At 39.2% G+C, this 24,271-nt stretch overlaps 2 protein-coding genes across 6 annotated transcripts in view; one reads left to right on the top strand and one right to left on the bottom strand.

Moving 5' to 3' along the window:
* The window catches only part of LOC130907528 (uncharacterized), a 27,915-nt gene extending 18,577 nt beyond the window's left edge, over positions 1-9,338 (top strand). For both annotated transcript variants that reach the window (XM_057822719.1, XM_057822718.1), the window contains 12 exons: positions 100-248; positions 340-463; positions 836-981; positions 2,244-2,370; positions 4,921-4,950; positions 5,051-5,163; positions 5,257-5,389; positions 6,123-6,262; positions 7,544-7,667; positions 7,769-7,927; positions 8,026-8,182; positions 8,964-9,338. In XM_057822719.1, the coding sequence (XP_057678702.1) occupies positions 100-248; positions 340-463; positions 836-981; positions 2,244-2,370; positions 4,921-4,950; positions 5,051-5,163; positions 5,257-5,389; positions 6,123-6,262; positions 7,544-7,667; positions 7,769-7,927; positions 8,026-8,182; positions 8,964-9,052 (1,491 nt within the window). In that variant the 3' untranslated portion in view covers positions 9,053-9,338. The remainder of the gene's footprint in view (positions 1-99; positions 249-339; positions 464-835; positions 982-2,243; positions 2,371-4,920; positions 4,951-5,050; positions 5,164-5,256; positions 5,390-6,122; positions 6,263-7,543; positions 7,668-7,768; positions 7,928-8,025; positions 8,183-8,963) is intronic.
* LOC130907529 (reticulon-4-interacting protein 1 homolog, mitochondrial-like) lies at positions 3,302-21,984 on the bottom strand. Of its 4 annotated transcripts, none has more exons than XM_057822724.1 (10): positions 18,809-19,365; positions 18,568-18,719; positions 17,864-17,932; positions 15,848-15,972; positions 15,602-15,650; positions 15,382-15,518; positions 13,208-13,391; positions 11,816-11,911; positions 10,060-10,177; positions 3,302-9,525 (listed from the first exon to the last, which is right to left on the bottom strand). In XM_057822724.1, exons 1-10 carry the CDS (start codon positions 19,083-19,085, stop codon positions 9,515-9,517), a joined length of 1,218 nt encoding a protein of 405 aa, XP_057678707.1. In that variant the 5' UTR covers positions 19,086-19,365; the 3' UTR covers positions 3,302-9,514. The 4 variants fall into 4 exon arrangements, with proteins under 4 accessions (XP_057678707.1, XP_057678706.1, XP_057678703.1 ...); XM_057822723.1 differs by lacking the exon at positions 3,302-9,525 and adding an exon at positions 21,930-21,984 and having other exon boundaries at positions 9,875-10,177; positions 18,809-19,156; XM_057822720.1 differs by lacking the exon at positions 3,302-9,525 and having other exon boundaries at positions 9,875-10,177.
* Between the last annotated feature and the right edge of the window lie 2,287 nt (positions 21,985-24,271).

Raw genomic sequence — 24,271 nt, forward strand, 5'->3', positions numbered from 1 at the left:
CTTCCACCCCAAAAAATTATAATGATAAACTAATTATAATTATAAACGAATAGTACTGTGTCAGTTTTGCTGAAAAGATTTTACTTGCCGCTCTTTCAGGCTTTGGTGTACGAAAAGCCTGGACTAGAAGGTTCCTATTTGGAAATCGACAGTGACATTTTCAACTTCTGTGATGATGAAGGAGACGAAACAAACTCCAACACCCTCAAGCTGAAGTCTGTGGGTTCTATGAAGATAATCGGAGGATTGTGAGTTTTTTGCTCTTTTGGTGGTGTTTTAGTCAACATGGTCTGCATCTTCAGATATGTAGCCATCAACTAAAAATTAATTGTCTTTCAGTTGGGTCGGCTATAGTGAGGAAGGATTTGAAGGGCAACAATACATGCTGGAGGAAGGAGAGTACATGGACTGTAACGACTGGGGAGGCTCGGGGCAGATACTCTCACTACGGCCGATCCTGTCTGTGAGTTTCCAGATAAAAAAGTACATTCTGGCCTTTGAGTCATCGTAGATTTTTAAAGTACTTATTTATTAACAGTAACAATAGTTTCTCTCGGCGCAATCAACTTGGATGGGCTCTTCAGGTTGAACTTATAAGGCATAATAACTAAAAAGTCAATTTAATTTGAAACTTAAACAAATCTCAATTTTATTTTATAATTATCACTAATAATGTAATTTACAATTTTAATCTAATGAGGATTGTCACAATTGTTGTCATTTAATGTTATAATCAGTCACATTTTAATTAACTGTTGCACTTCTAATGAGAAGTAAAACAGTTGGAAAGTTTCTAGGAATTAAGAAAACACATGGCTTTTTAAATTTGCCGCAGGATTTCCTGTCGCCGCATCTCAAAATGTTCAGCAACCAAGATTTTAGTGACCGAGGCATGAACATCGACCTAATCGTGCCTGTCATAAACATGGACGACACAGGTTACGGCACTAAGACGCAGTCTGTTGATGTCATCAGTGGCACGTAAGTCAATTATTAATTTTGTGACAACATGGGTAATTGATTACATTTCATTGATCAACAATGGAAATGAGTGATAAATCATCATTAATTTCTACACACTTGACCTGTGATAACCTGTAAGACACTGCCCTTCTGCACTTTTTTCATGCTTATGTTTCAGCTGTGCGATTATCTGACATTTGTAAATTCTTGTATTTTCTACTGTTCTCTGCAAGGGCAGTGTAGGTTGTATTAAAGTTACCACACCCGTGCAGACATGTCAACACAAGTAGGTTAGCAAAGGCTTTTCAGTCTGCCACACCTAAACTTCCTATCTATGTAAAGTTGCTCTTATGATAACGTCTTGCCAGGGGGAATACACAAAACATGAAAGAGGAGAAGTTAGTCGGTGCCCATGATTCGACAGTTTTGTGGACATTGTTCATCCCGCAGTCAGGAACAGGTCAAAATTACCATTTTATTCATCATCAAAGGATACTGTATATTTTATTACATAACTGTCAGTTTTTTACATTATTTACTCTGCATGGATCTGAATACAAGTATGGTGATACTAATTTCAGGGCAGAAAATCTTGTTTTCAAGCCATAATAAGACTGCACCAAATCGGGAAGAAAATATTCAACAAATATTCTAATAATGCAAAGTTTATTCCTGCCTCCACATTGACGGTAAACATGAAACGAACGTAAAACATTAGGTCTCCTTAAAGGCAGGAGGAGTCTTACGATGCTGAACATTTACTCTCGATGATGTGGTGGTGGGTCTTTGGATCGCATAGACACGCCCTTGTAACATCACACTTTTTGTTGTTGTTTCTATGCGAGACTAGTTTTGTATGCTAGCAACTGCAAGCACAAAAGCTAAACATATCCTCACTTTGTGTTGAAAGCTAAATAAAATGAGTAATCAATAAAGCACAAATGCCAAACATTTGCCAGGAGACAAGCAGACATTTGGTTACTACTAGATTCCAAGCAAGGCATTTGATCAAGCCTTCTAATGAATGCATTAGCGGGCCTTCAAATGGGATGTACAATTGTAAAGTTGCTTTGAGCACACAATATTCAAAAATGTAAAAGTAGGTCCTTGAAATCTTACCGCTGAAACAATAGATTACCAAAATTTGGTTGACGGCATGGGAGTGATTGCTAATTTATCCTGTCATGGACAGTTTTCGATCAAAGAAATTTACTCAAGTGCACATACAGTGACAACACTAATTGGGGAAAAAAAATTAATGGTTTACATATTCTTCCTAGCTGGGTTGTGTTTGAAGACCCTGGTTTTTGTGGAGAGTCTTACATCTTGGAAAAAGGCTTGTATGGAAACCCGGAAGACTGGGGGGCACTGCAGCACCGGATTTCCTCCGTAATGCCTGTTGTACTGGTAAGGCAATTCTTTCAGTTTTTATTTACTGGTTCCAAATTATTGTTCTACGAATAAAAATATTAAATTTTTATAGGACAGTAGTAGTACACATCCAGGAAATAAAAATACACATACCAGTATCGGTGTCATTGCTGATAGTGTACTTCTTGGTTTGTCAACATACAGTGATATGGAAAAAGTATCTGAACCTTTTGGAATTTCTGACATTTCTGCAAAAATCACCATAAAATGTGATGTGATCTTTGTTAAAATCACACAGATGTAAAAACTGCCTGCTTTACATAAAACCACCTAAACATTTATAGGTTTTCATATTTTAATAAGGATAGCATGCAAACAATGACAGAAGGGGGAAAAATAAGTAAGTGAACCCTCTGCCCAAGGAGACTTAAAGAGCAAATCAAACCAATTTTTACCAAAAAATGTTTTAAGTCAGCTGTGTGCCCAATTACTAATGAGTGGTTTAAAGCTGCCCTGCCCACTATAAAACACACACCTGGTAAGAAATGTCTTAATGAGAGGCATTGTCCAATGTGCATCATGGCTTGGTCGAAAAAGCTGTGTGAAGACCCGCGATCCAGGATTGTTGATTTTTATAAAGCAAGGAAAGGATCAAAAACCATCTCTAAAATTCTGAATGTTCATCACTTGACAGTCAGAGAAGTTGTCTACAAATGGAGAGAGTTTGGCACTGTTGCTTCTCTCCCAAGGAGTGCCTGTCCACCAAAGAGGATGCAAGAGTTCAGCACAGAATACTCAGAGAGATTAAAAAAAAAAAAAAGAACCCTAGAGTGTACGCTAAAGACTTACAGAAATCACTGGCACAGTCCAATATCTCTGTGCACTAACCAACTATATGTAAAACTATTACCAAAGATGTTGTTCATTGGAGGATCCTACGGAGGAAGCCACTGATTTCTTAAAAAAAAAAAAAAAAAACATTGTTGCTCGTTTAATGAAAAAGGCACTTGTACCCGCCACAGGTGTTTTGGCAAAATATTTTGTGGACTGATGAAACCAAAGTTGAATTGTTTAGGAGTAACACACAATGTCATGTGTGGAGGAAAAATGGAGCATCTCACAAACATCTACACCTCATCCCCACCATGAAACATGATGGAGGAAGGATCATAATTTGGGGCTGTTTCGCTACCTCAGGGCCTGGACAACTTGCAATCATTAGGGGAAGAATGAATTCAAACTTTTATCAGGATGTTTTGCAGGAAAACCTTAGGCGGTCTGTCAGACAATTGAAGCTAAAAAAGAGGATGGATGCTGCAACAAGACAATGATCCAAAACACAGAAGTAAATCAACTTCAGAATGGTTTCAGAAGAACAAAATACACGTTCTGGAGTGGTCAAGTTAAAGTCCAGACTTGAACCCCATCGAGATGCTGTGGCATGACCTGAAGACAGCGATTTATGCCAGACATCCCAGGAATCTGACTGAACTACAGCAGTTTTGTAGAGAAGAATGGGCCAAGATTAGTCCTTATGATGTGCCGGAATGATCTGCAGCTGCAGGAAGCGTCTGGAAGTTATTGCTGCCAAAGGGGGGGGGCACAAAATGTTAAATGTCATGGTTCACTTACTTATTTTCCCCCTTCTGTCATTGTTTGCATGTTATCCTCATTAAAATAGGAAAAACTATCAATTTTGGGTGGTTTTAGTTAGAGCTGATACTGTAATCTGTGATTCTGACAAAGATCAGATCACATTCAATGGTAGTTTTATGCAGAAATGTGAGAAATTCCAAAAGGTTCAGATACTTTTTCGTAGCACTGTAAATACGCTACAATAGTGCAACACTGATACCACTTCACCAGCCTGATATTTACATAATAGGTATGAAAAGAAACCTTAAGCCTAAATGTAAATATGGCGAACAAGACAGGAGCAGAAGGTATAAAATGCTCTGCAAAATAGACTATGAATTCTGAATAGTAATAGTAGCCGACTTTTTTTACCGTTGCTTTCCTAAAAGGGAAAAGAAAAACAATTTGCTATGAAGTCAAGCAAATTTCCTTGCAATATCTTAATGTTATTTTAAGATACTTTGCAATTTCACAATATACAGTATTTTTCCAACAACAAAAAAGTACATGCCCATTAAATGATTTGACAAGTTTGTGATTAACTGGGGACTCGTCCAGTGCACACCCCGCTGGGGACAAGGTCCACAGAAAAAGGATAGCCGCTAGTATACTGTATGTGATAATGGAATCCTGATAGTCGGCATTTTCAATGGCATTGACATTCATTCATGTGACAAGTCACATTACCCATTTGGGTGTCCTCACTTGATACAGGAAACTGACAATTTTTTATCATGTCGATCCTCTTTGGAAGCATGTGACTGAAAAATCCAGAACAAATGAAGTGCCCACTAAATGAGGAAAATACTTGTCAGATGCTCTGACTCACCGTGGGGTTTTTTCCTCTCTCAAAACCACATGATTATGAGTCTCCATTGTTTTGCGCTGAAAATCACAACAAAAGTTTTATGATTGAAAGGGGGGAAAATAACTCTTGTCATTGTATTTCAGGATGATTTTGAGAACGTGGCTAAATTTAAGGTATGTGGTAATTGTTTATCCAACTTCTTAGAAACAAAACAAGGCTTCACAATTGATGATCTAGCCCAGTTGTAATCTGTCATGTGCTCTGTGTCCGTAGGTCCAGCTCTTCTCCAAGCCAGGTTTTCAAGGCACTGCCCTCACTTTAGAGAACAGTGTGGCGACCCTGCAGGAAGGCTTCTCAGTGGCCTCCTGCAAAGTTCTAGTGGGCAGGTGAGCATGATTTTTTTTAATGTCAACCTAACATCACTTCAATTATAACATTGTGTTGTTCATTTTAGCTTATTCTGTGTTTACATCCCTTAGCTGGCTCGCATTCGAAGCACAGGACTATGCTGGCAAGATGTATCTGCTGGAGGAGGGAAACTACCAGGATATGAGGGCAATGGGTTGTATCAACCCGAGTGCGACCATCCTCTCAGTCCAGACTGTCGGCTTTGTAAGTTGATTATCTCTCACATGATGGACAGCAGCATTTCAAGTGATGGACTCACAACGAATCATTGTGCATTTGCCTTCAACAATATTAAGAAATTTACTGTATAAACTATGTACCAAATAAGCAAATATCAAATTGCAAGTGTGCATAATGCAACTGTATTATGAAGGACCCACTTTGCCTAAAGATCGTTTTAGCACACCTCTGATGTTAAATGAATGCAAAGACGTCATATGACGATAATATATCTGTGGCACATTGGCGTTTTAGTGAAAAGCTGAGGGTAAATTCCTGTCATGTGTTAACTAAAGTTCCTAAATGCAGAATTTGAGGGAACTAATTTTAGAATATCAGATATGAAGATATTTGGGCTCCACATACAAGTGACATTAGTCAGAACAGTCCCATAGTGATTTAAATATGCATGATCTTAGCCTAAATTATACACGGCTGCAAATAAAACAGAACTGGCACTGTACAAAACGTACACTTATTGAAAAGTAAATACATTGTTCTTACTTTGAAAAACACAACAACTATCTATTCCACTGACATGATGCCCAAATGTTCTTTTACAAGGCTTTTAGCCAACCCTGTGCCCGGCAAAACTAAGCCCAGTAGGTACAAAGGTTAAGTGTTTTCTGTTTCTATGGTTACATTACAAAAATCTCCATTTGACTTTGTATGGCACTCCACCCACTGTTTTTTTAAACAATTCTCTCTCCCTTGGCAGGAGTTTTCTCAGCCTTCCATCATTCTTTTTGAGCGCAGTGGTCTGCGTGGAAAGCGGGTGGTGCTGACTAATGGATGTGTCAACCTTCAGCTGGCTGAAGGCTGCGCTCGGGTCCAGTCGGTGCTGGTGGAGGGGGGCATGTGAGTACGGTATATTCATTACTACACGGGTCATCAAGGCTGCGGCCCGGTCACCAACAACTTCTCCACCTGGTGTGAATCTGACATCTCACTGGAGTGTGGGCTAATTTTGTCGCACGTTAGCTATTCAGAACCCCCGAAAGTTGCATTATGTGTGTTTACCCTACAATAACGTAGAATACTATTGATTGATGTGTTCCTATGACTCAGTGCTGGAAATTCAACACACAATAGAGAAAAAAATCAATAAAAGAGAATAACATAAATGAAAAGGTGGAATCGTAACACAGCTGTACACTGTGCAAACATAGATAATCAACACAATACAGTGCTGTATGGAATGCACAGTGGAACCCTGAACACAACCGAAGACATTGGTAGTCTTTAACCATATATTTTTTTAAACATTTTTATATCATGGAAAATAACATCATATTAGATGGAGCAGGTGTTGGAAAATTTGCCCCCATTGTTCTAAAGGTACAGGTTTGAATCTTGTTGCAGCTTTTCCATATAGTGTTTGCTCCACAATAGCAATGTATTTTCAATATAAAGGAATAGGGATCTAAATTTAAACACAATGGAACACTAGTGGAGAATCATTGGAGTTTTGTACATGACTGCAATGTAAACGATTTTGGTCTGGTTTATCTGGTTATTCTGTATAGAGATGGAGTTTTAGCTCATGTATCTACTGTAGATGGAAAACAGTGCCAGTGCTCCTTTTAGAGTATGATATTACAGACTGACAATGATGGCCAGGGAAATCTGCTGCTGATGTGTTACATTCAGACCACTGGTGTGAGCCTGAGTGGAGGAAATATAAAGCGTACTGTGTAAGGGAGAACCTCAGCAGTGGCACAGTCATTCTCATTCATTCTGCTCACAACTCGACAAGTTTAAGCTAAAACGGTTCAAATTGGCATGGTATACTACTCAGTTTAGGTTCCATAACATTCTAGTTGGTAGCCTGACAGAACTTTGCAATATTAGTATTGTATGATTTAAGTATTTTGTTACTTTTCAGAGTTGTTAACGGTTTTAACAGAATCATGGTTACAGAAATTAACTAAATTGTATTGGAAGGTCTGCGATTGAGTGGAAACCACTTCAGGGCTTACCCTGCCTCCTCCCCATAGTTAGCTGGGATAGGCTCCAGCACCCCCTCGTGAGGATAAGATAAATGAATCAATTTATTGTGAGGTCAAAAGATTAGTATAACATCAGTTTGACACATGATTAAAACAGAATGGCATTTAATATTCGTGTCCGTTTTGTCAGGTGGATATTATATGAGGGCATCAACTATCGGGGTGCTCAGATTTTAATCAAACCTGGTGAGGTACCTGACTGGCGCCAGTTTAGCAAGTGGAGTAAAATTGGATCCCTCCGACCCCTTTTACAGGTACGTAAAAAGAACCTATTACAGTAATGTTAAATCGATACTTGAAAACTGTTCATTAGAAATACAGACCCTTTACTTTTGATTTGGTGTTCTCCACTCAGAGGCACGTACACTTCAGGTTAAGAAACAGACAAACGAGACTTATGATGTCAGTGACCGGTGACCTGGAAGATGTCAAACTGCTACGGATTCAAGAGGCCGAGGCGACTGACGGTCTTGAGCAGATTTGGGTCTACCGTGGCGGCCATCTCCATTGCAAGGTACGAGGGCGGTGACTTTGATTCCACTAAAGAAAGGAAAAACTGGGACTCCGCTAAGAGAAAGTTACTGACTTTGAGGCGGGAATTGTGTATTACAGCTCCTTGAAGAGTGCTGCCTAAGTCCAAGTGGTAGCGTGACCATTGCGGGAAGCCGGGTGGGCCTAACTTCAGAGGTGGAGAACCATGCGTGGAGCATCACCCCTGAAGGCTTTATCCGCTATTTGCCTACCTCTGATCTAGTCCTGGAAGTAAAAGGTGAGCCTTTGATAGGATACCAATGCTCAAGTTCACAAGAACCTGTTACTTAGAAATGGCCTTGGACACTAGTTGCATCCTGGTCTGGCTGATAAACTTATCAGCATTACTTAAATATTTTGTTTTTCGATGTTAAGGGGAATTTCTCGTATGCCTTTTTAAGTAATGTGCCAATGTGAGAGATCACCAGGTAACGAAATTATCCAAGTTCACTAGTTTGGAAAGTGGTGCACTAAGATACAATTCAAATTTTCTTGCGTGATGTACCTATTATAATTTATATATTGTAATAAGTCTCCACTTGTTGCCTTCAGTACAATAGAACAAAAACTTTGTGTTCCAGGCTCAGTTGCAAGTATGTAAATTTGTTCGAAATTTGCATTGTATTATTATTCCAGCGTGCTTTATGTAAAAATCAGCTCAGTAGCTTTCTCTCAAGCCTTGCACTTGTTATTTCAGGCCAAATTTCTGCATCTTTGTCCACACTGACATCTTGTGGAATTAAAAAAAAAATCGTGGCACCTGAAGCTATATTTATGATTCGAGAATAAACATGGGTCACCAACGGCAGTTGTTTTATGAACCATTCATTTTGACATGGTAAAACAGTAAATAGTAAGACAGATATACACAAGAGTTTTGGGATTTATGGCACCAGTTTGACTTTGAAACAGTAACTTTTCATTTCTAGACTTAAATAGTATTGCAAAGATGTGTCCCACATGATTACTTATATCCTTGCATAAATTTTGTATTTATATGTGTGTGTTGTCTTTTACAGGGGGGCTTCATTATGACAAAAACCAAGTGATTCTCAACACTCTGGATCGAAATAAAGCACACCAGAAGTGGGATGTGGAAATTATTTAAGAGTCTTATGTGCAGTAAGACAAGTGTTTAAGGACTATTTTCACATTTGCTGCAATGTTTGTTATGAAAGACCTGTTTAAGAATGTATTACTGCCTACTTAAGATACAAGCGTGACGTTGGAAGTTGATAGAAAACCTTCCAGTACTACAGCTAATGTTAATGTTTTGCTTTTTCAATGAATGAATAAATTTACGTGTTTTGTAATTAACTTAAACAGTGTTAATACATCTCATCTATTTTTATTGATGTTACATTACCTTTTATTCAGCAATAAAAAAAATCTACTTTCCTTAGCTCATGTTCTATGATCTTTATTTTAATCAAGCCCACATGATGACACTCCAAAATAATATATATAAATTACTTATTACAACACAAGAAGCATGCATATAATGAATACCCATCCAAATATGCCTCCTAAAGGACGTCCAGTGGTGAGATGACACTGGTTAAACCATTTTCTACAGATGTCCTGAAAAATAGATTCAGAATATATCTGGTTTTGACTATGCACGAAAAACAGCAATGGCCAGATATTACCACGCATGCCAACAACCCCCTCGCCCGCCTGTATATCCCTTTTCATACTTCATCTTTGAGTAGGTGCTTGAGGTTCTGCCACAACATAATTGCTCCATTACAACTTGCCAAAAACAAGTCGAGAGAGCATATAATTATAATAAGTACAGATTTCTGAGGTGCAGTATGAAGAAAAGTTATTTCCTTATATCTTTGTGTAATGGTCATTTGTGATGACCTGAAAAGTACAGGACTAACATCATGGTAATGGAAAATCATACTTTTTAAGGTATCTTGTGATGAAGTTTTCAACATTTCAAGATTTTATTGTCCCATTGTTTTTTTTTTTATCCCATCTCATTAGAAGACAGCCTAAAAAGTGACCTTGTATGAAGAAGAACCAGTAGAGCGTCCATTCTCAGCAAATCTGTTAAGTTTCCTGTTGTTTTTTCCTAAGCCATATTCTGCTCCATTTCTTGTTCCTCACCATCTTTCTCCTCAATCACGCTGATGACCGTCTTGCCTCTGGCATGGCCGTGCTCCAACTTCTGAAAAGCCTGAGGTACCTGGCTGAATGGAAATTGGGCCTCTACCACTGGCAATATCTGTCCATTGAAACATGGCAGAGAAAACAGACAGCGGCTAATGGTGTAATCAAATCAGAAAAATATGAAAATAATATTTCAGAAACATTTCAAAGTGTCAACGCAACTTGAGAATCAATACAAGCATTTGATATACTTTATGTGCCTGGTAATTTAAAGATTAAGCATATATACGGTGCCCTCCATAATTATTGGCACTCGTGGTTAAGATGTGTTTTTCAGCTTCTAATAATTTATTTTAATTCAAATAATATGGGACCTTAATGGAAAAAAAGAAAAATCCAACCTTCAATGCAAGTGCGTTTATTCAGTGGGGAAAAATTCCCACATAAAGAAATAATTATTTGACATCAAATAATGTGTGTCACAATTATTAGCACCCCTGGTGTTAATACTTTGTACAACCCCCTTTTGCCAACAAAACAGCACCTAATCTTCTCCTATAATGTTTCACAAGATGGAAAAGACAGAAAGAGGGATCTTCAGCCATTCCTCTTTGCAGAATCTCTCTAAATCCCAGACCCAGTGACGACCCATCTTCAGCTTTCGGGCAGAGGGCAACAGATTTTGATTTAAAATGTCCTGGTATTTCAAAGCATTCACGATGCCATGCACCCTAACAAGGTTCCCAGGGCCTTTGGAAGCGAAAAAGCCCCACAGCATCACTGACCCAACCCCATACTTCACACTGGGTATGAGGTGCTTTTCAGCATGCGCATCTTTCGTGGCATGCCAGACCCACTTAGAGTGTTTGTTGTCAAAAAGCTCAATCTTGGTCTCATCTAACCAAAGCACACAGTGCCAGTTGAAGCCTGGGACCATGTACATACAAAGTATTAACACCAGGGGTGCTAATAATTGGGACACACATTATTTGATGTCAAATAATTAGTTCTTTATGTGGGAATATTTCCCCACTGAATAAATGCACTTGTATTGAAGGTTGGATTTTTCTATTTTTTTCCATTAAGGTCCCATATTATTTGAATTAAAAAAAATATATATATATATATATATATATATTAGAAGCTAAAAAACACATCCTAACCAGGGGTGCCAATAATTATGGAGGGCACTGTATGTACTGTATATGTACTGTATGTTCTCATGAACAATTAGTCAGAATTCCTGAGCTTCCAATGTGGAAAATGTGAGGGCAGAGTATAGAATGTGATGAGGCTGAACAATCCAGCGCGGGTCCAGCCAGTTATTCTGGTCAGCATCTCTCGTTATTAACAATGAATAGTGAGAGTGACTGTGTCACACTGGAAAAACTTCTGATTGAGTGTAGTACTTTGGGAGGGTGTGTGGATGTGTGTGTCCATAGCTTCCCGCCACAGGTCTAAATCAGCTGCTTGCTGTAAGCCCCCTGCACAAAAGGTCCAATATGCCTGTACGAATAGTTGCTCAGCACTATGTAAAAATCCATTCAGCATCCCAGGACTGATTCAATCGGACGCCAACCGACCAGCACAGCAAGAATGTTATCCATACTCCTGAACAAACTGTAGGGGGCTCGGGAATGTAAGGAATTCCTGTTTTGTTATCTTCAACAAGCTTTACAATGCTAAATTTTAAGTTTTAATTTGACTCCTAGACAAAAATGTCGTCAATCATGCTGTCAAGTTAATACAATACCTTTCCAGTATCCACAAGCTTGCTGACCTCATCCAAGCCAGGCCCATCTGGAGCAAACAACCCCCAACGGTAAAAGACTCCGTTTGATATTATATTCTGTAAAGGGGAACAAAGTGAAGGCAATAATGAGCGGGCAAGTCATTACAGCTCCACATCACACTGTGTACTTTGTATTGTGTAATACAAAGACAAAAAACAATGATAATTCAACTACGTACTGTTTTTACCTTTTTTTTCATTGAACATTTCTAAAAAGTCTAATAATGGCATTGCTTCACCAAAAATGTGCTTGAGTCCCTGTCCAGTTGAATCCAATTTATCAAGGCAAAATGTTTTAATGTTCCTTCATCCTTGAAATGAAAAAAAAAGATTTTTACAACATAAAAAAGTACCCTGGCCTGCTCTTCAAGGTGGTCAATGTCATGCAGCCAAATCAACACGGTGAACTGAACTGACGTAATAACGCAGTTTGCATAACGGTGCCGTTTTTATAAGCATTCCTGCAACATTTTCACGTTATTTAACGTTTTAAACACATGAACTCTCAGAAAAAAATATTTCAACCCTTATTTGTTTCATTTTGAATACAGAAAGAAGCCATATTCCTCCCTCTATTCAGGTACACGGAAAACACGCAACCTCCACCTTGCGAGAGCTGAGATACGAACCACAAATCTCACACTAGTCCGCCCTACCTTAGCCTTGGGAAAATTAAAAGTCGAGATAGGACTGTGATTTATAAATCTGCCATTACTGCTTCAGCCAATTCACTAGATCAGTACTTCGTGAACAGCATTTTAGGCTACAGACAATGCATAGAGATGTGACTACCCCACAAACATGGCATTTTGGGGTACACATGGTAACTTTGTTTAATTGCACTTATGAGTACAATGGGGTTCATGGTTGCCCAAAAGGTTTGGTGAGCCCAGTCTATTCAATTTACTATTGTCAAGACGAACAGTAGAGGGCTCAGTTGAGCTACAATGTTGCTGTAACGAGAGGCACTGTGAGGGTGAGACTGCTGTGGCGAGGCCCTCACCACTGACCAGCTGGTTGCTGCCATGGACAAAAGGGGCTGGGATGTTTGGCAAGAAACATACAAACACTGCTATTTGCTGGGTGTGGAGGGGGCAATTGGCTACAATCTGCACAAACACAACATACTGCTGTTTCAGCACCAGGCGCACGCTTGGCACCACGCGAACGCCACCACTTATAACGCTTTCCCCACATACTCAGCTATCATTACAGCTAGACCATAAAGAAACAACTCTAACCAAGTTTCATCTCAGATCGTGTTGACCCCTTGTACATGGATTCAGGTGGAAATGTTGGCTTTTGGCAGTGTTTGTATTTATTTGAAAATCTATGTGCATTTCAATATGTTACCTGTATAACTTTAGTGGTCAGGGTGGATCCGGCATGAGCAAATCCATCCAGCAGACCACGGGAATCCGTTTGAAAGAGCAAAGGGGTTACTAGTGTGACGTACTTTGCTCCAGACCAGGGTTTTAGCAAGCTCACACACCACTCTTCAGTGTCACCACCCACGCCGTCCAAGATGACATCAAATCTAGCAATGCAAAAGCATGGATGCAATTCACTACAATGAGAAAACACCACTATGTTCATTATTTTTGCGTTCACCAATTTTGTACTCTGACCTTCAGCCTTGGTATCAATGAGAACTACAAAACTAGTACAAAAGTGTGCTAGTACAGTGGGGCAAATAAGTATTTAGTCAACCACTAATTGTGCATGTTTTCCCACTTGAAAATATTAGAGAGGCCTGTAATTGTCAACATGGGTAAACCTCAACCATGAGAGACAGAATGTGGGAAAAAAAAACAGAAAATCACATTGATTTTTAAAGAATTTATTTGCAAATAATGGTGGAAAATAAGTATTCGGTCAATACAAAAGTTCATCTCAATACTTTGGTATGTACCCTTTGTTGGCAATAACGGAGGCCAAATGTTTTCTGTAGCTCTTCACAAGCTTTTCACACACTGTTGCTGGTATTGTGGCCCATTCCTCCATGCAGATCTCCTCGAGAGCAGTGATGTTTTGGGGCTGTCGTTGGGCAACACAGACTTTAACTCCCTCCTCACCACGTGGCGACGAAATGATAACAAGAATGGTGAGCAAAAATCCCAGAACCACAAAGGGGGACCTAGTGAATGACCTACAGAGAGCTGAGACCACAGAAACAATGGCTACTATCAGTAACAATGCGCCGCCAGGGACTCAAATCCTGCACTGCCAGACGTGTCCCCCTGCTGAAGAAAATACACGTCCAGGCCCGTCTGCGGTTCGCTAGAGAGCATTTGGATGATCCAGAAGAGGACTGGGATAATGTGTTATGGTCAGATGAAACCAAAATAGAACTTTTTGGTAGAAACACAGGTTCTCGTCTTTGGAGGAAATAGAATACTGAATTGCACCATACCCACTGTAAAGCATGGGGGTGGAAAGTTTTGGAAACATCATGCTTTGGGGCTGTTTTTTTGCAAAGGGACCAGGACGACTGATCTGTGTAAAGGAAAGAATGAATGGGGCCATGTATCGAGAGATTTTGAGTGAATATCTCCTTCCATTAGCAAGGGCATTGAAGATGAGATGTGGCTGGGTCTTTCAGCATGACAATGATCCCAAACACATAGCCAGGGCAACAAAGGAGTTGCTTCGTAAGATGCATTTCAAGTCCTGGAGTGGCCTAGCCAGTCTCCAGATTTCAACCCCATAGAAAATCTGTGGAGGGAGTTGAAAGTCCGTGTTGCCCAACGACAGCCCCAAAACATCACTGCTCTAGAGGACATCTGCATGGAGGAATGGGTCAAAATACCAGCAACAGTGTGTCAAAAGCTTGTGAAGAGTTACGGAAAACGTTTGGCCTCTGTTATTGCTAACAAAGGGTACATAACAAAGTATTGAGATGAACGTTTGGTATTGACCAAATACTTATTTTCCACCATGATTTGCAAATATATTCTTTAAAAATCAAACAATGTGATTTTCTGGGTTTCTTTTCCACATTCTGTCTCTCAGGGTTGAGGTTTACCCATGTTGACAATTACAGGCCTTTCTAATATTTTCAAGTGGGAGAACTTGCACAATTAGTTGTTGACTAAATACCTATTTGCCCCACTGTATATGGGGCTCACTGTGGATACATTTATATGGACCCAATATTCTGGTTGAGGGCAATACTATTTACATTTAGACATTCATAATTAGGAAATCAGCTTATTTGTACACAAACTACCCGAAACACACTTATTTGATCAGAAGTCAATTTGAAATGTAGTAAGGTTTTTTTTCTCATATATTTAGCAGCAGAATAGATGTGATTTTTTCCTATACATTTAATCATTTTTTAATTTAAAATACAAAAAAAAGATGCATTTTTTCAGAAAGCAATTGATATTCTAAAAATTTGCAAGTGGTATATTTGTGAAGAACACAACACTACACACTATACAACACTAAGGAGATTATACTAAACTATAAGGAAACAAGATTTTGTTCTCAACGTTTTTCCAAATCACAACAATTCCACACACCTCTCCATCATTTCTAGCTGGTATGTTGCATCTTCCGCAGTGTAGTCCACAACCTCATCAGCTCCCAGTCCTCTGACCAGGCCCTCTGCATTTTGAGAACACGTGACTGTAATATGGGCACCCCAGGCCTTTGCCAACTAGCAAAACATACGAGGAAAAAAAAAACATGAAAATAAACAGACTGACTCAACAGAGGGTCAAATTTGAATCTTATGTTCACCTGAATAGCAATGGTCCCAACACCTCCTGATCCTCCAGTAATCAAAACTCTATGAAACCACATTCAATTAGTATGGGCTACTGAGCAAACGCGATGTGTGCAGTTGAAGAAAATTATATTTCAAGAGGAGTATGATCTTATGTTTTATAAAATTCATGACAGTCATGAACTTACAGTTTTTATAGTGTTCTGTGTGTGAATGACGAAGGAATGGAGCTGAGTGTTCACTATCAGCTGGATTCTTGCCTTTTATCAGAGGAGTTCTCTTTGCAAAGACCACCTGCGTTAACAAGTGCAGACAGAGCAGTGCTGGCTACATACGGAATGGATGCCGCCTCCATGTGACTCAAACATTTAGGCTTGTGGGACACCTGCAAGATATACTCATACATCAATACATCATCAAAGGCAGTCGTTTTCCATTACAGTGGTACCTCGACATACGAAATAATGCCTTCCAGAGTTGCTTTCGTATAATGATTTTTGCGTATTTTGAGCTGTGTTTTACATGGAAATCGCCAAATTTGTTCCCCACATTAATTAAACGCTACATTAAAATTTATAATCGGGGTGAAAACAGAATTAAAGATGAGCCAAACAAACGTGAATCATTCAATATATCTAATCTTACCATAATACCTGTAATTAAGTAGATAACAGAACATAACGCAAATAAAAAAGAAGTAAAAATACCATATCTTTCGAGTGAGGCGATGTCCTCTTTTAGGAGATCATGGAAAATGGCGCTGGCTTTGTGGCAGACTACAGTCTCGTAGATTGTATCTCCAGTGATTTCCTTTTCCTTAATCTAGAAAAGTCTCTCCATCTCATCATTAAACTGGCTCCTCTTGCACGATAGGATAGTCACGCTCTTCGAATGTGTGAAACGCGAGGAGACTTGTGCTCTAATGCAGTGTTTTTCAACCTTTTCTGAGTCACGGCACATTTTCACATTGGAAAAAAATCTCGCAGCACACCACAAACCAAAATGTTCCAAATTTACTTTCTGTACAGTATATTTATTTATAAAACAGTTTCTCAATATTTATACTTACTCAGTGTGAAACTTGAGCCTGTTTAGATGAACCCGAAGCTGATATCCTGGCAGGAATCTTCACTAACAGCTCTCAGTCTGTTTTTAGTTTTTATAGCAGTTAGGCTTGAAAAGCTCAGAATTATCAGACAGGGGGACTTTAGCAATGTCTTTAACCGCATCGGGGCCGAGCAGCTCGCTGACAATAGCTTTGCAGGCAGGTAGTATTAAGGTCTCTGCCAAAGTGTGGGACCTTGGATTTAGCAACAAGTTCAGCAACATGGTAACTGGCTTTGGGGGCTTTCTCATTTGTAGCTTTTCTAAAAAAAAAAGTTGCCTGTTTCTCTGTGTTTTCACAAAGGCGAACAAAATAGTACATCGACTTTTTTTAAAGCGACGGGTGTTTCATTTGGGGATGACGTCAAGGATAGCTGCTTGTGTTGCGTTCAAGAACTGCTCAGATTTCTAGCTGTCAGCCACCTTGCTGCCCTTGAAAATGTGTTGGAATAAAACACAGGGGGGATAGAGTGTTGTCACATAAGGATAAAATGGAATGAACACTTTCGTGAATAGTGACTCTTGACGAGTCTAATCAAATGATGTACAGCAGACGTGGCAGGGTCCACATTGTCGCAGACAGCAAGGTAGCTGATGGCTAGAACTTTCTACCTGCTCCTTCCTTCCTACTGCAACTCCGCCTGACGACGTAAAAAAATAAATAAATAAAAATGCGATATTGGATAATTTCTCGTGGCACACCTGACGATCTCTCACGTCGCGACACACCCGTTGAAGAACGCTGCTCTAATGTGCAACTAATGTAGCAAACTGTATGCTGGCTTAAAAACACTCTTTGTGAGACAAAAACACAAGACTTGTGATTATTTGGCGAAAACATTGAGCCCACTACAAGAACAACAAAAACACAATCGCGTCTGCGCACATCATCAAACTGCGACATCCAAATTGAAATGTCGAGAGCCGGCTGATTGTACAAGGAACAATGGGAAAGATTATGACCAATAGGGCAGCATGACCTTAAAAGCAGAAAGTAGATACAGTATGTATCTTTTACAGTACATAGCATCTTTTGACTTTGAATATTTTTCCGTAAAACGAAGGAAAAAAAGTGTCAAAAAAACATTCGTAATCTGAATATATCGTATACAAAGGCGTTCGTGTGTCGAGGTACCACTGTACTTGAAAATACACCACAGCCAAACACTCACCTCGTACTCTGTTAGATTGACAAACTCTGCCAGACTGCCCTGTTTCCATGGGGGTACTGCAGCCCAAACCTGGAGCACATTTTGAAATGTCAGATCACTGTTCCTTTAAATATCATTAATCATTTGATCCTGAGAGTTCATTAGTTATCCATAGAGATAGCTTACAAAGATATAACTAGATTACAGAAAGAACATTTGCACATAATTATATTGTACATTCACTGCATGGAATCCTCATAAATCAATTACTCTCTGCACAGGGATGCTAATGTTAAGAGTCTGTGTGCAAAATTGTGATGTCATAATTGAAATTTATATTACAGATAGATAAAACATTATATAAAATCTGATGCACCGGTTTTTCAGCCAAAAACTAGGTAATACTTTTCCAAATAAATGTCTGATCATAAATGACCATAATGTAATGGATATTTTTGTATGCATTCCAATATGAAGTGTTTTTGGAGTGATGCAACGCAATATGTTTACACTACACTATCTCTGTAAAGGCAAGTCAGTATAACAGTGTCGCACTAACAACAATACAGAAAAAGGCGATGTTTTTTGTAAAATACAGAAGATGGACAAACGGAGGGAGAAATTGGAGGTTATGGTGTCCTGCAACTAATTTTAAGAGGACAGCTTCTTTATTAAATGAGTCATGCACACTTTAACAACTAGAGGTCTTGCACATCTCTAAGTACCTCATCTCCTGGTTCAAAATGTGCAACCTCAGATCCACAGTCCACCACAACACCAGACACATCTCGACCCAGGATCAGAGGAAAACCACTATCGTTGTCCATTATCGAAAACGGGTCCTTTCGTAGCTTGATCAGTTTATCTCCATACCCTCCTGGAATTAAAAAAGTAAGAATGGCAATTACAAAATGTAGTCATACCGCTGTGTATTATGTACATGCTTTTAAGGATCAGCCCACTAACCCCTCATGGCCACATCCAATGGGTTGAGACTGGCAGCGTGCACTTGGATCATGACTTGGCTGGACGAGGTAATCGTGGGAACTGGCATGTCTTCAGAGTATCTGAGGACTTCATTAGTGCCAAACTGGTCGATAACCCAGGCTGACATTCGGCTCTGCGCTCGCCAAGCTGAAGTGCTGACATGTTTTCGGAAGGTCCATCCACCTACGGTGGTTCGCGTATTGGTCAAACTTGCAGCTCTGATCTTGAATAGACGAAGCAGCCTTGTGTATGCCATTGATACGGACAGACACTTAAAACCGTCCTCCAGATGACAGTGCCAACAAGGTCAGTTTTAGGCGCATAACCCTGCGAGATGGACGAAGCAGTTTGTTTAGAAGTTTCTCGCGTTCTTGCAAAAACACAAAAACAAAGGCTTTCAAGTCTATTATTTTATATCACCAAAATTAAGCGGGTAAAACTTAGCTGCATGGAAATTGGGCTATATTCTGAGTAAAAATGTTAAAACAAGCAGTGATCGCGCTTGCTAGCTGCAGAGCTAGCTGGCTACAAAACACGCTAACCTTTCACCTCTCAGCAACAGCGAATCACATTTCTCAATGCTCTTATTCTGACCAATGGAATTGCGACGTTGCACTGACGTCACCATCGCTGAGGAAAATGCAATGTTTTGGTTTTCTTTGAGTGTGACAGTGTGTTACGTCTGGGGGAATGAGCGGAAAACGGCAATATGATCGTAAAATAAGTGCTTAAAAAACATATTGTTAGCTAATTTAACAAACTAACCTTTCAACTCTGACAGCAGCGAACAAGATGTCTTGATGCTAATATTATGATAGCTGACCAATAGGGCAAGTTTGGATATCCTAAGCAACACTATCTGTAGGCTTACAACTTTTTGAAAATAGAAAATAAAAAGTGTGTGTGTGGGGGGGAGATTTCCCATAGCAAAAGCATAGGCGGAGTTTGATTTTTTGGGGGGCAGGGGGGGGCACAATATGTTGATGACCCTGAAACACAGTGTCAGCAATAAAATTAACTTACAAGAATATTAATAATAATAAGTTGACAGTGAGGGTTTTTTGTTTCCCATCATTCTTGAGGGGAATTCTAAATCATAAAGTAGTTTTCGCCAAGATCATTATTCATTGAATATGGTACGCCCGCCGGTGTCGTGCCAATGTAGTTACCCCAGTCAAAAATTGAATCGCCTGGGCGGAGCCATACAGAGGTTGCCTGGTACACCAGACTCACCGCTGTTCCAGCTATTGAGTCTGGCCACCATTCCCGCGGATACAATTTCCAGCGCGGAGCAAGCCACAGCAAACAGACAGCGGAGTGGACCAATCAGCGACGGGCAGACATGACGTTAGTAAAATGGCGAGGGCAGGACGAGGGACTTGCGCGCGGAAGTAAACATACGAAGAGAGCGGAGTTTATCTGACATGGCTAGCGCGAGACAGACTGTTGTCAATGACTCGTGTCGATGTGTTTTTGGTAATTTAAAACTGATTTTACCGTGGATTGGAACATATTCTCGGCTCTCCCGTTTACCATCCCTGTTGTTGAAGAGACGACTTTTGACGCGCAAGAGTGACGTTGCTCGTGAAGAACACGTCACGCAAATAAACGAATCTGATTTGTCGATTGATTTTGTACCTGTTCGAAAGGCCGTTAATGGGATGGTTCCCAGACTATTTCTCTCAGTGTTTGAAAAATACAGGGAGAATAGTCTGGCAGAGCCAGGCAAATACAGAGGTAGATTTGTGTCTTTATTATTCAATCAAAAAAACAGTTGCTTCAATGAATTTTTTTAAAAAGTTGCTTCAATCAAAATATATATTTAAAAAAAAAAAAGTCGCTTTATAAAAAAAAAATAGTAATTAGTAATTAATTAGTAATTAGTAAAAGCAAATTTGAAACCCAAAAAAATGCATGTGAAAGCTATTTTTTTTTGATAGAATTTTTTTTTTTTTTTTTTTTTGGAGCAACTTTTTTGATTGAAGGAGTGTTGATTTGTGTTTGGGCCACATTTTGACGAGGACATTTTTGTCTTTATTATTTCTTCAAAAAATAAGTTGCTTCAAAAAAATATATATATTTTCAAAAAGAAAAATCACTTCAATCAAAAAAAGAAAAATTTCAATCATAGAAAACATTTTGGAGTGCGAAAAAATATTTGAGATTGAAAAATCTGCATTTGAACAAACCTGATATTGAAAAGTTTTCTTTGATTGAAGCAATCCTTTTTTTGTTTGGGCCATATTATGGGTAGGACATTTGTGTCTAAATCAATCTCCCCAAAAAGTTGCTTCAATTAAAAAAGATATATATATATTTATATATATCAGAGGTTGCGCTAGACTTTTTCGTTGTCTGTCATTTTGACTGACAGTGTCATAAAAATCCGGTCATAATCTATTTTTACCAGTCACTTACATTTTTAAAATTATAATAATGACATATTCTATAGTATTTAGTTTTCATTCATTTTTAATTAATATTCGGTCCGAATAAGCTTAATGTAGTGGAGAAAACTGGATTCTCGCTGATTCAGGTTGATTTTAGCTGTGTTCACGTCAGTGTGTTGGCCAAACACCACTTAAGGCCCACTCAAAGTAGAGGCAATCACGGCACTTGGACAGGTGGCTGGATTTCTCCTTTTTCTTTAATGCAAATCCTCTTAAACCAACTTTATACAGTCCATTCATCCCAACTGTCCATGTAGATGTGGAAATGGTTATATTCTTGAGTAGGTGTTTGTGGGTATATATATGTGTGTATCTGTGTGTGTGGTTTATCTGTACAAAAGACATGAAAAGAAACAATAAATAAATATACATTGCTTAAATTCAACTTAATTACATTTAAACATGTAGATGGAATATTCGAAGTTAAACTTGAACTATTTTCTACGTCCGGTTTCGGGCACTTATTGTGAAGGCGGATTCACTCTACTTCCGGTGCGCTATGCCGCAACTTGTCGCTATTTTAGAATCGCAGCATAGCAACACGCTAACGGACTACTACGCAAAACAATCGGACGAACTATCATAACAACAGCAAAAGGTAATCATAACAAATTGTCTACGTAAATATGAATGCTGCTTGTGATACTCACTTTGCATTTACGCACAGCAATGAACAAACACACAATTAGACGCACACTCATGTCGTGCATCCACCTGTGACTTTCTTACTATTGACATCCGCATTCTGGTACGGTGCATGCGCAATCCAACTTTTCACCTATTTACGTCAGCCAAATGTGGGAATCAAATGATGCTGAAGGCATTCAACGAGCAACTGTGAACATCTTAAGCAAACAATCACATAACTTTGTAGCCTTTTCTACACTTAACAAGAGGCAAACAGACAGCAGCGTTAACCAATCAGCGACGGGCAGACGTGCCGCTCGCAAAGCAACAAGGGCAGGACGAGGGACTTGCGCGCGGAAGTAAACATACGAGGAGAACGGAGTTTATTCAACATGGCTAGCGAGAGACAGACTTGTCAATGACTCGTTGTGGTTTAGCTTATTTAAAACTGAATTTACCGCGGATTGGAACATATTCTCGGCCCTCCCGTTTGCCATCCGTGTTGTTCTAGAGACGACTTTCGGCGCGCAAGAGTGACGTTGCTCGTGAAGAACACGTCATGCAAATAAACAAATCTGATTTGTCGATTGATTTTGTACCATCTCGAGAGGCTGTGTCCCAGACTTTTCTCTCAGTGTTTGAAAAATACAGAGAGAACAGTCTGGCCGTGCAAGGCAAACACTCAGTTGCCTTAACATTTTTCCGAGTAAGGCCAACGACGTCATGCATCAAGAGAGACAATAGCTAATTTATATGCTCACTTGCCACCCTGTGGGTGTGAATTGCAACCTGTCAAAATGACGGATGGACTTCAGTTTTCTCCGTCACCGTTTTAAAAAACCGGTCAATGACGGAAAATATTCGGTTAACGCGACCCCTGATATATATATATTCAATCAAAGAAAAAAAATCATTTTAAAAAATAAAATTGCGCTCCCCTAATTTTTTTTATTTAATTTTTTTTTTTTTTTTTTTGGGGGGTGGGGGGGGGGGGACATATGCAAAGCAAATGTCAGTTTAAGGTGCTAGTCAAATGATCTCTTTGAAAAATAATTTTGACCCATTATAAAAATATATTTTTTGGTTCATTTCATTAATTTTTGTTGCAGTTTTATTGCTTTACAATTTTTACATGTATAGGAAAGTCAATTTCATGCAATGACACTTTATGGCCACCGGGGGGGGGCCTGGCACCCTGTCCCCCACTTAAAATCCGCTTATGAGCAAACGTATACAGAATTGGTAGTAAAAAGTTAAATGTTCACTGGTTACCTCAAATAATGTTCAAAAAATGTATTGTTAACATAAAAAGTGTAAACAACTATAATTAAAGTGCGGTTATTTAGTTACACTACCGTCCAAAAGTTTGAGGTCACTTTGAAATTTCCTCCTTTTTGAAAGGAAATGGAAATAACATTAAACCAATCAGAAAAACACTCTATACATTATTAATGTGGTAAATGACTATTTTAGCTGGAAACGTCCGGTTTTAATGCGATTACTACATAGTTTTGTAAAGAGGCCCATTTACAACAAACATCACTCCAGTGTTCTAATTGTACATTGTGCTTGATAGTTGCCTTAGAAGGATAATAGATGAATAGAAAACCTTGCGCAATTATGTTGGCACTGCTCAAAACACTTTAGGTGGTTAGAGAAGCTATAAAACTGATCTTTCTTTTGAGCTAGTTGGGTATCTAGAGCATCACCTTTGTGGGTTCGATTAAATTCTCAAAATGGCCAGAAAAAGACAACTTTCACGTGAAACTCGACAATCTGTTCTTAGAATTGAAGGCTATTCCATAAGAGAATTTGCCGAGAAATTGAAGATTTCCTATAACGCTGTGTACCACTCCCTTCAGAGAGCAGCACAAACAAGACCTAACCAGAGTAGAAAGAGCAGCGGGAGGCCCCGCTGCACAACCGAGCAAGAAGACAAGTACATAAGGGTCTCTAGTTTGAGAAAAAGATGCCTCGCAGGTCTTCATCTAGCAGCTTCATTAAATAGTACCCGTAAAACGCCAGTGTTAATGTCGACAGTGAAGAGACGACTGTGGGATGCTGGTTTTCAGGGGAGCGTGGCAAAGGAAAAAGCTTTATCTGAGACTGGGTAATAAAAATAAAAAATAATATGGGCAAAGGAACACAGACATTGGACAGAGAAAGATTGGAAAAAAAGTGTTACGGACAGACAGATCAAAGTTTGAGGTGTTTGGACTTTGGATCTAAGAATAGAACATTTGTGACACACAAAACATCTGAAAAGATGCTGGAAGAGTGCCTCATGTCATCTGTCAACAATGGTGAAGGTAATGTTGGGAGATTTGTACAAGATCAACTGGATTTTAAATAAAGAAGGCTATAA

Source organism: Corythoichthys intestinalis, chromosome 19 (genome assembly GCF_030265065.1).
Source record: "Corythoichthys intestinalis isolate RoL2023-P3 chromosome 19, ASM3026506v1, whole genome shotgun sequence".
NCBI classification, from domain to species: Eukaryota; Metazoa; Chordata; class Actinopteri; order Syngnathiformes; family Syngnathidae; genus Corythoichthys; species Corythoichthys intestinalis.

Coding starts and splice junctions, on each gene's coding strand:
- LOC130907529 (XM_057822723.1), bottom strand. CDS start 19,085: ATGGCATACACAAGGCTGCTTCGTCTATTCAAGATCAGAGCTGCAAGT. Junction 15,973..17,863: donor TCAATCTAACAGAGTACGAG/GTGAGTGTTTGG, acceptor TATATCTTGCAG/GTGTCCCACAAGCCTAAATG. Junction 15,519..15,601: donor TTGGGACCATTGCTATTCAG/GTGAACATAAGA, acceptor ATGTTTTGCTAG/TTGGCAAAGGCCTGGGGTGC.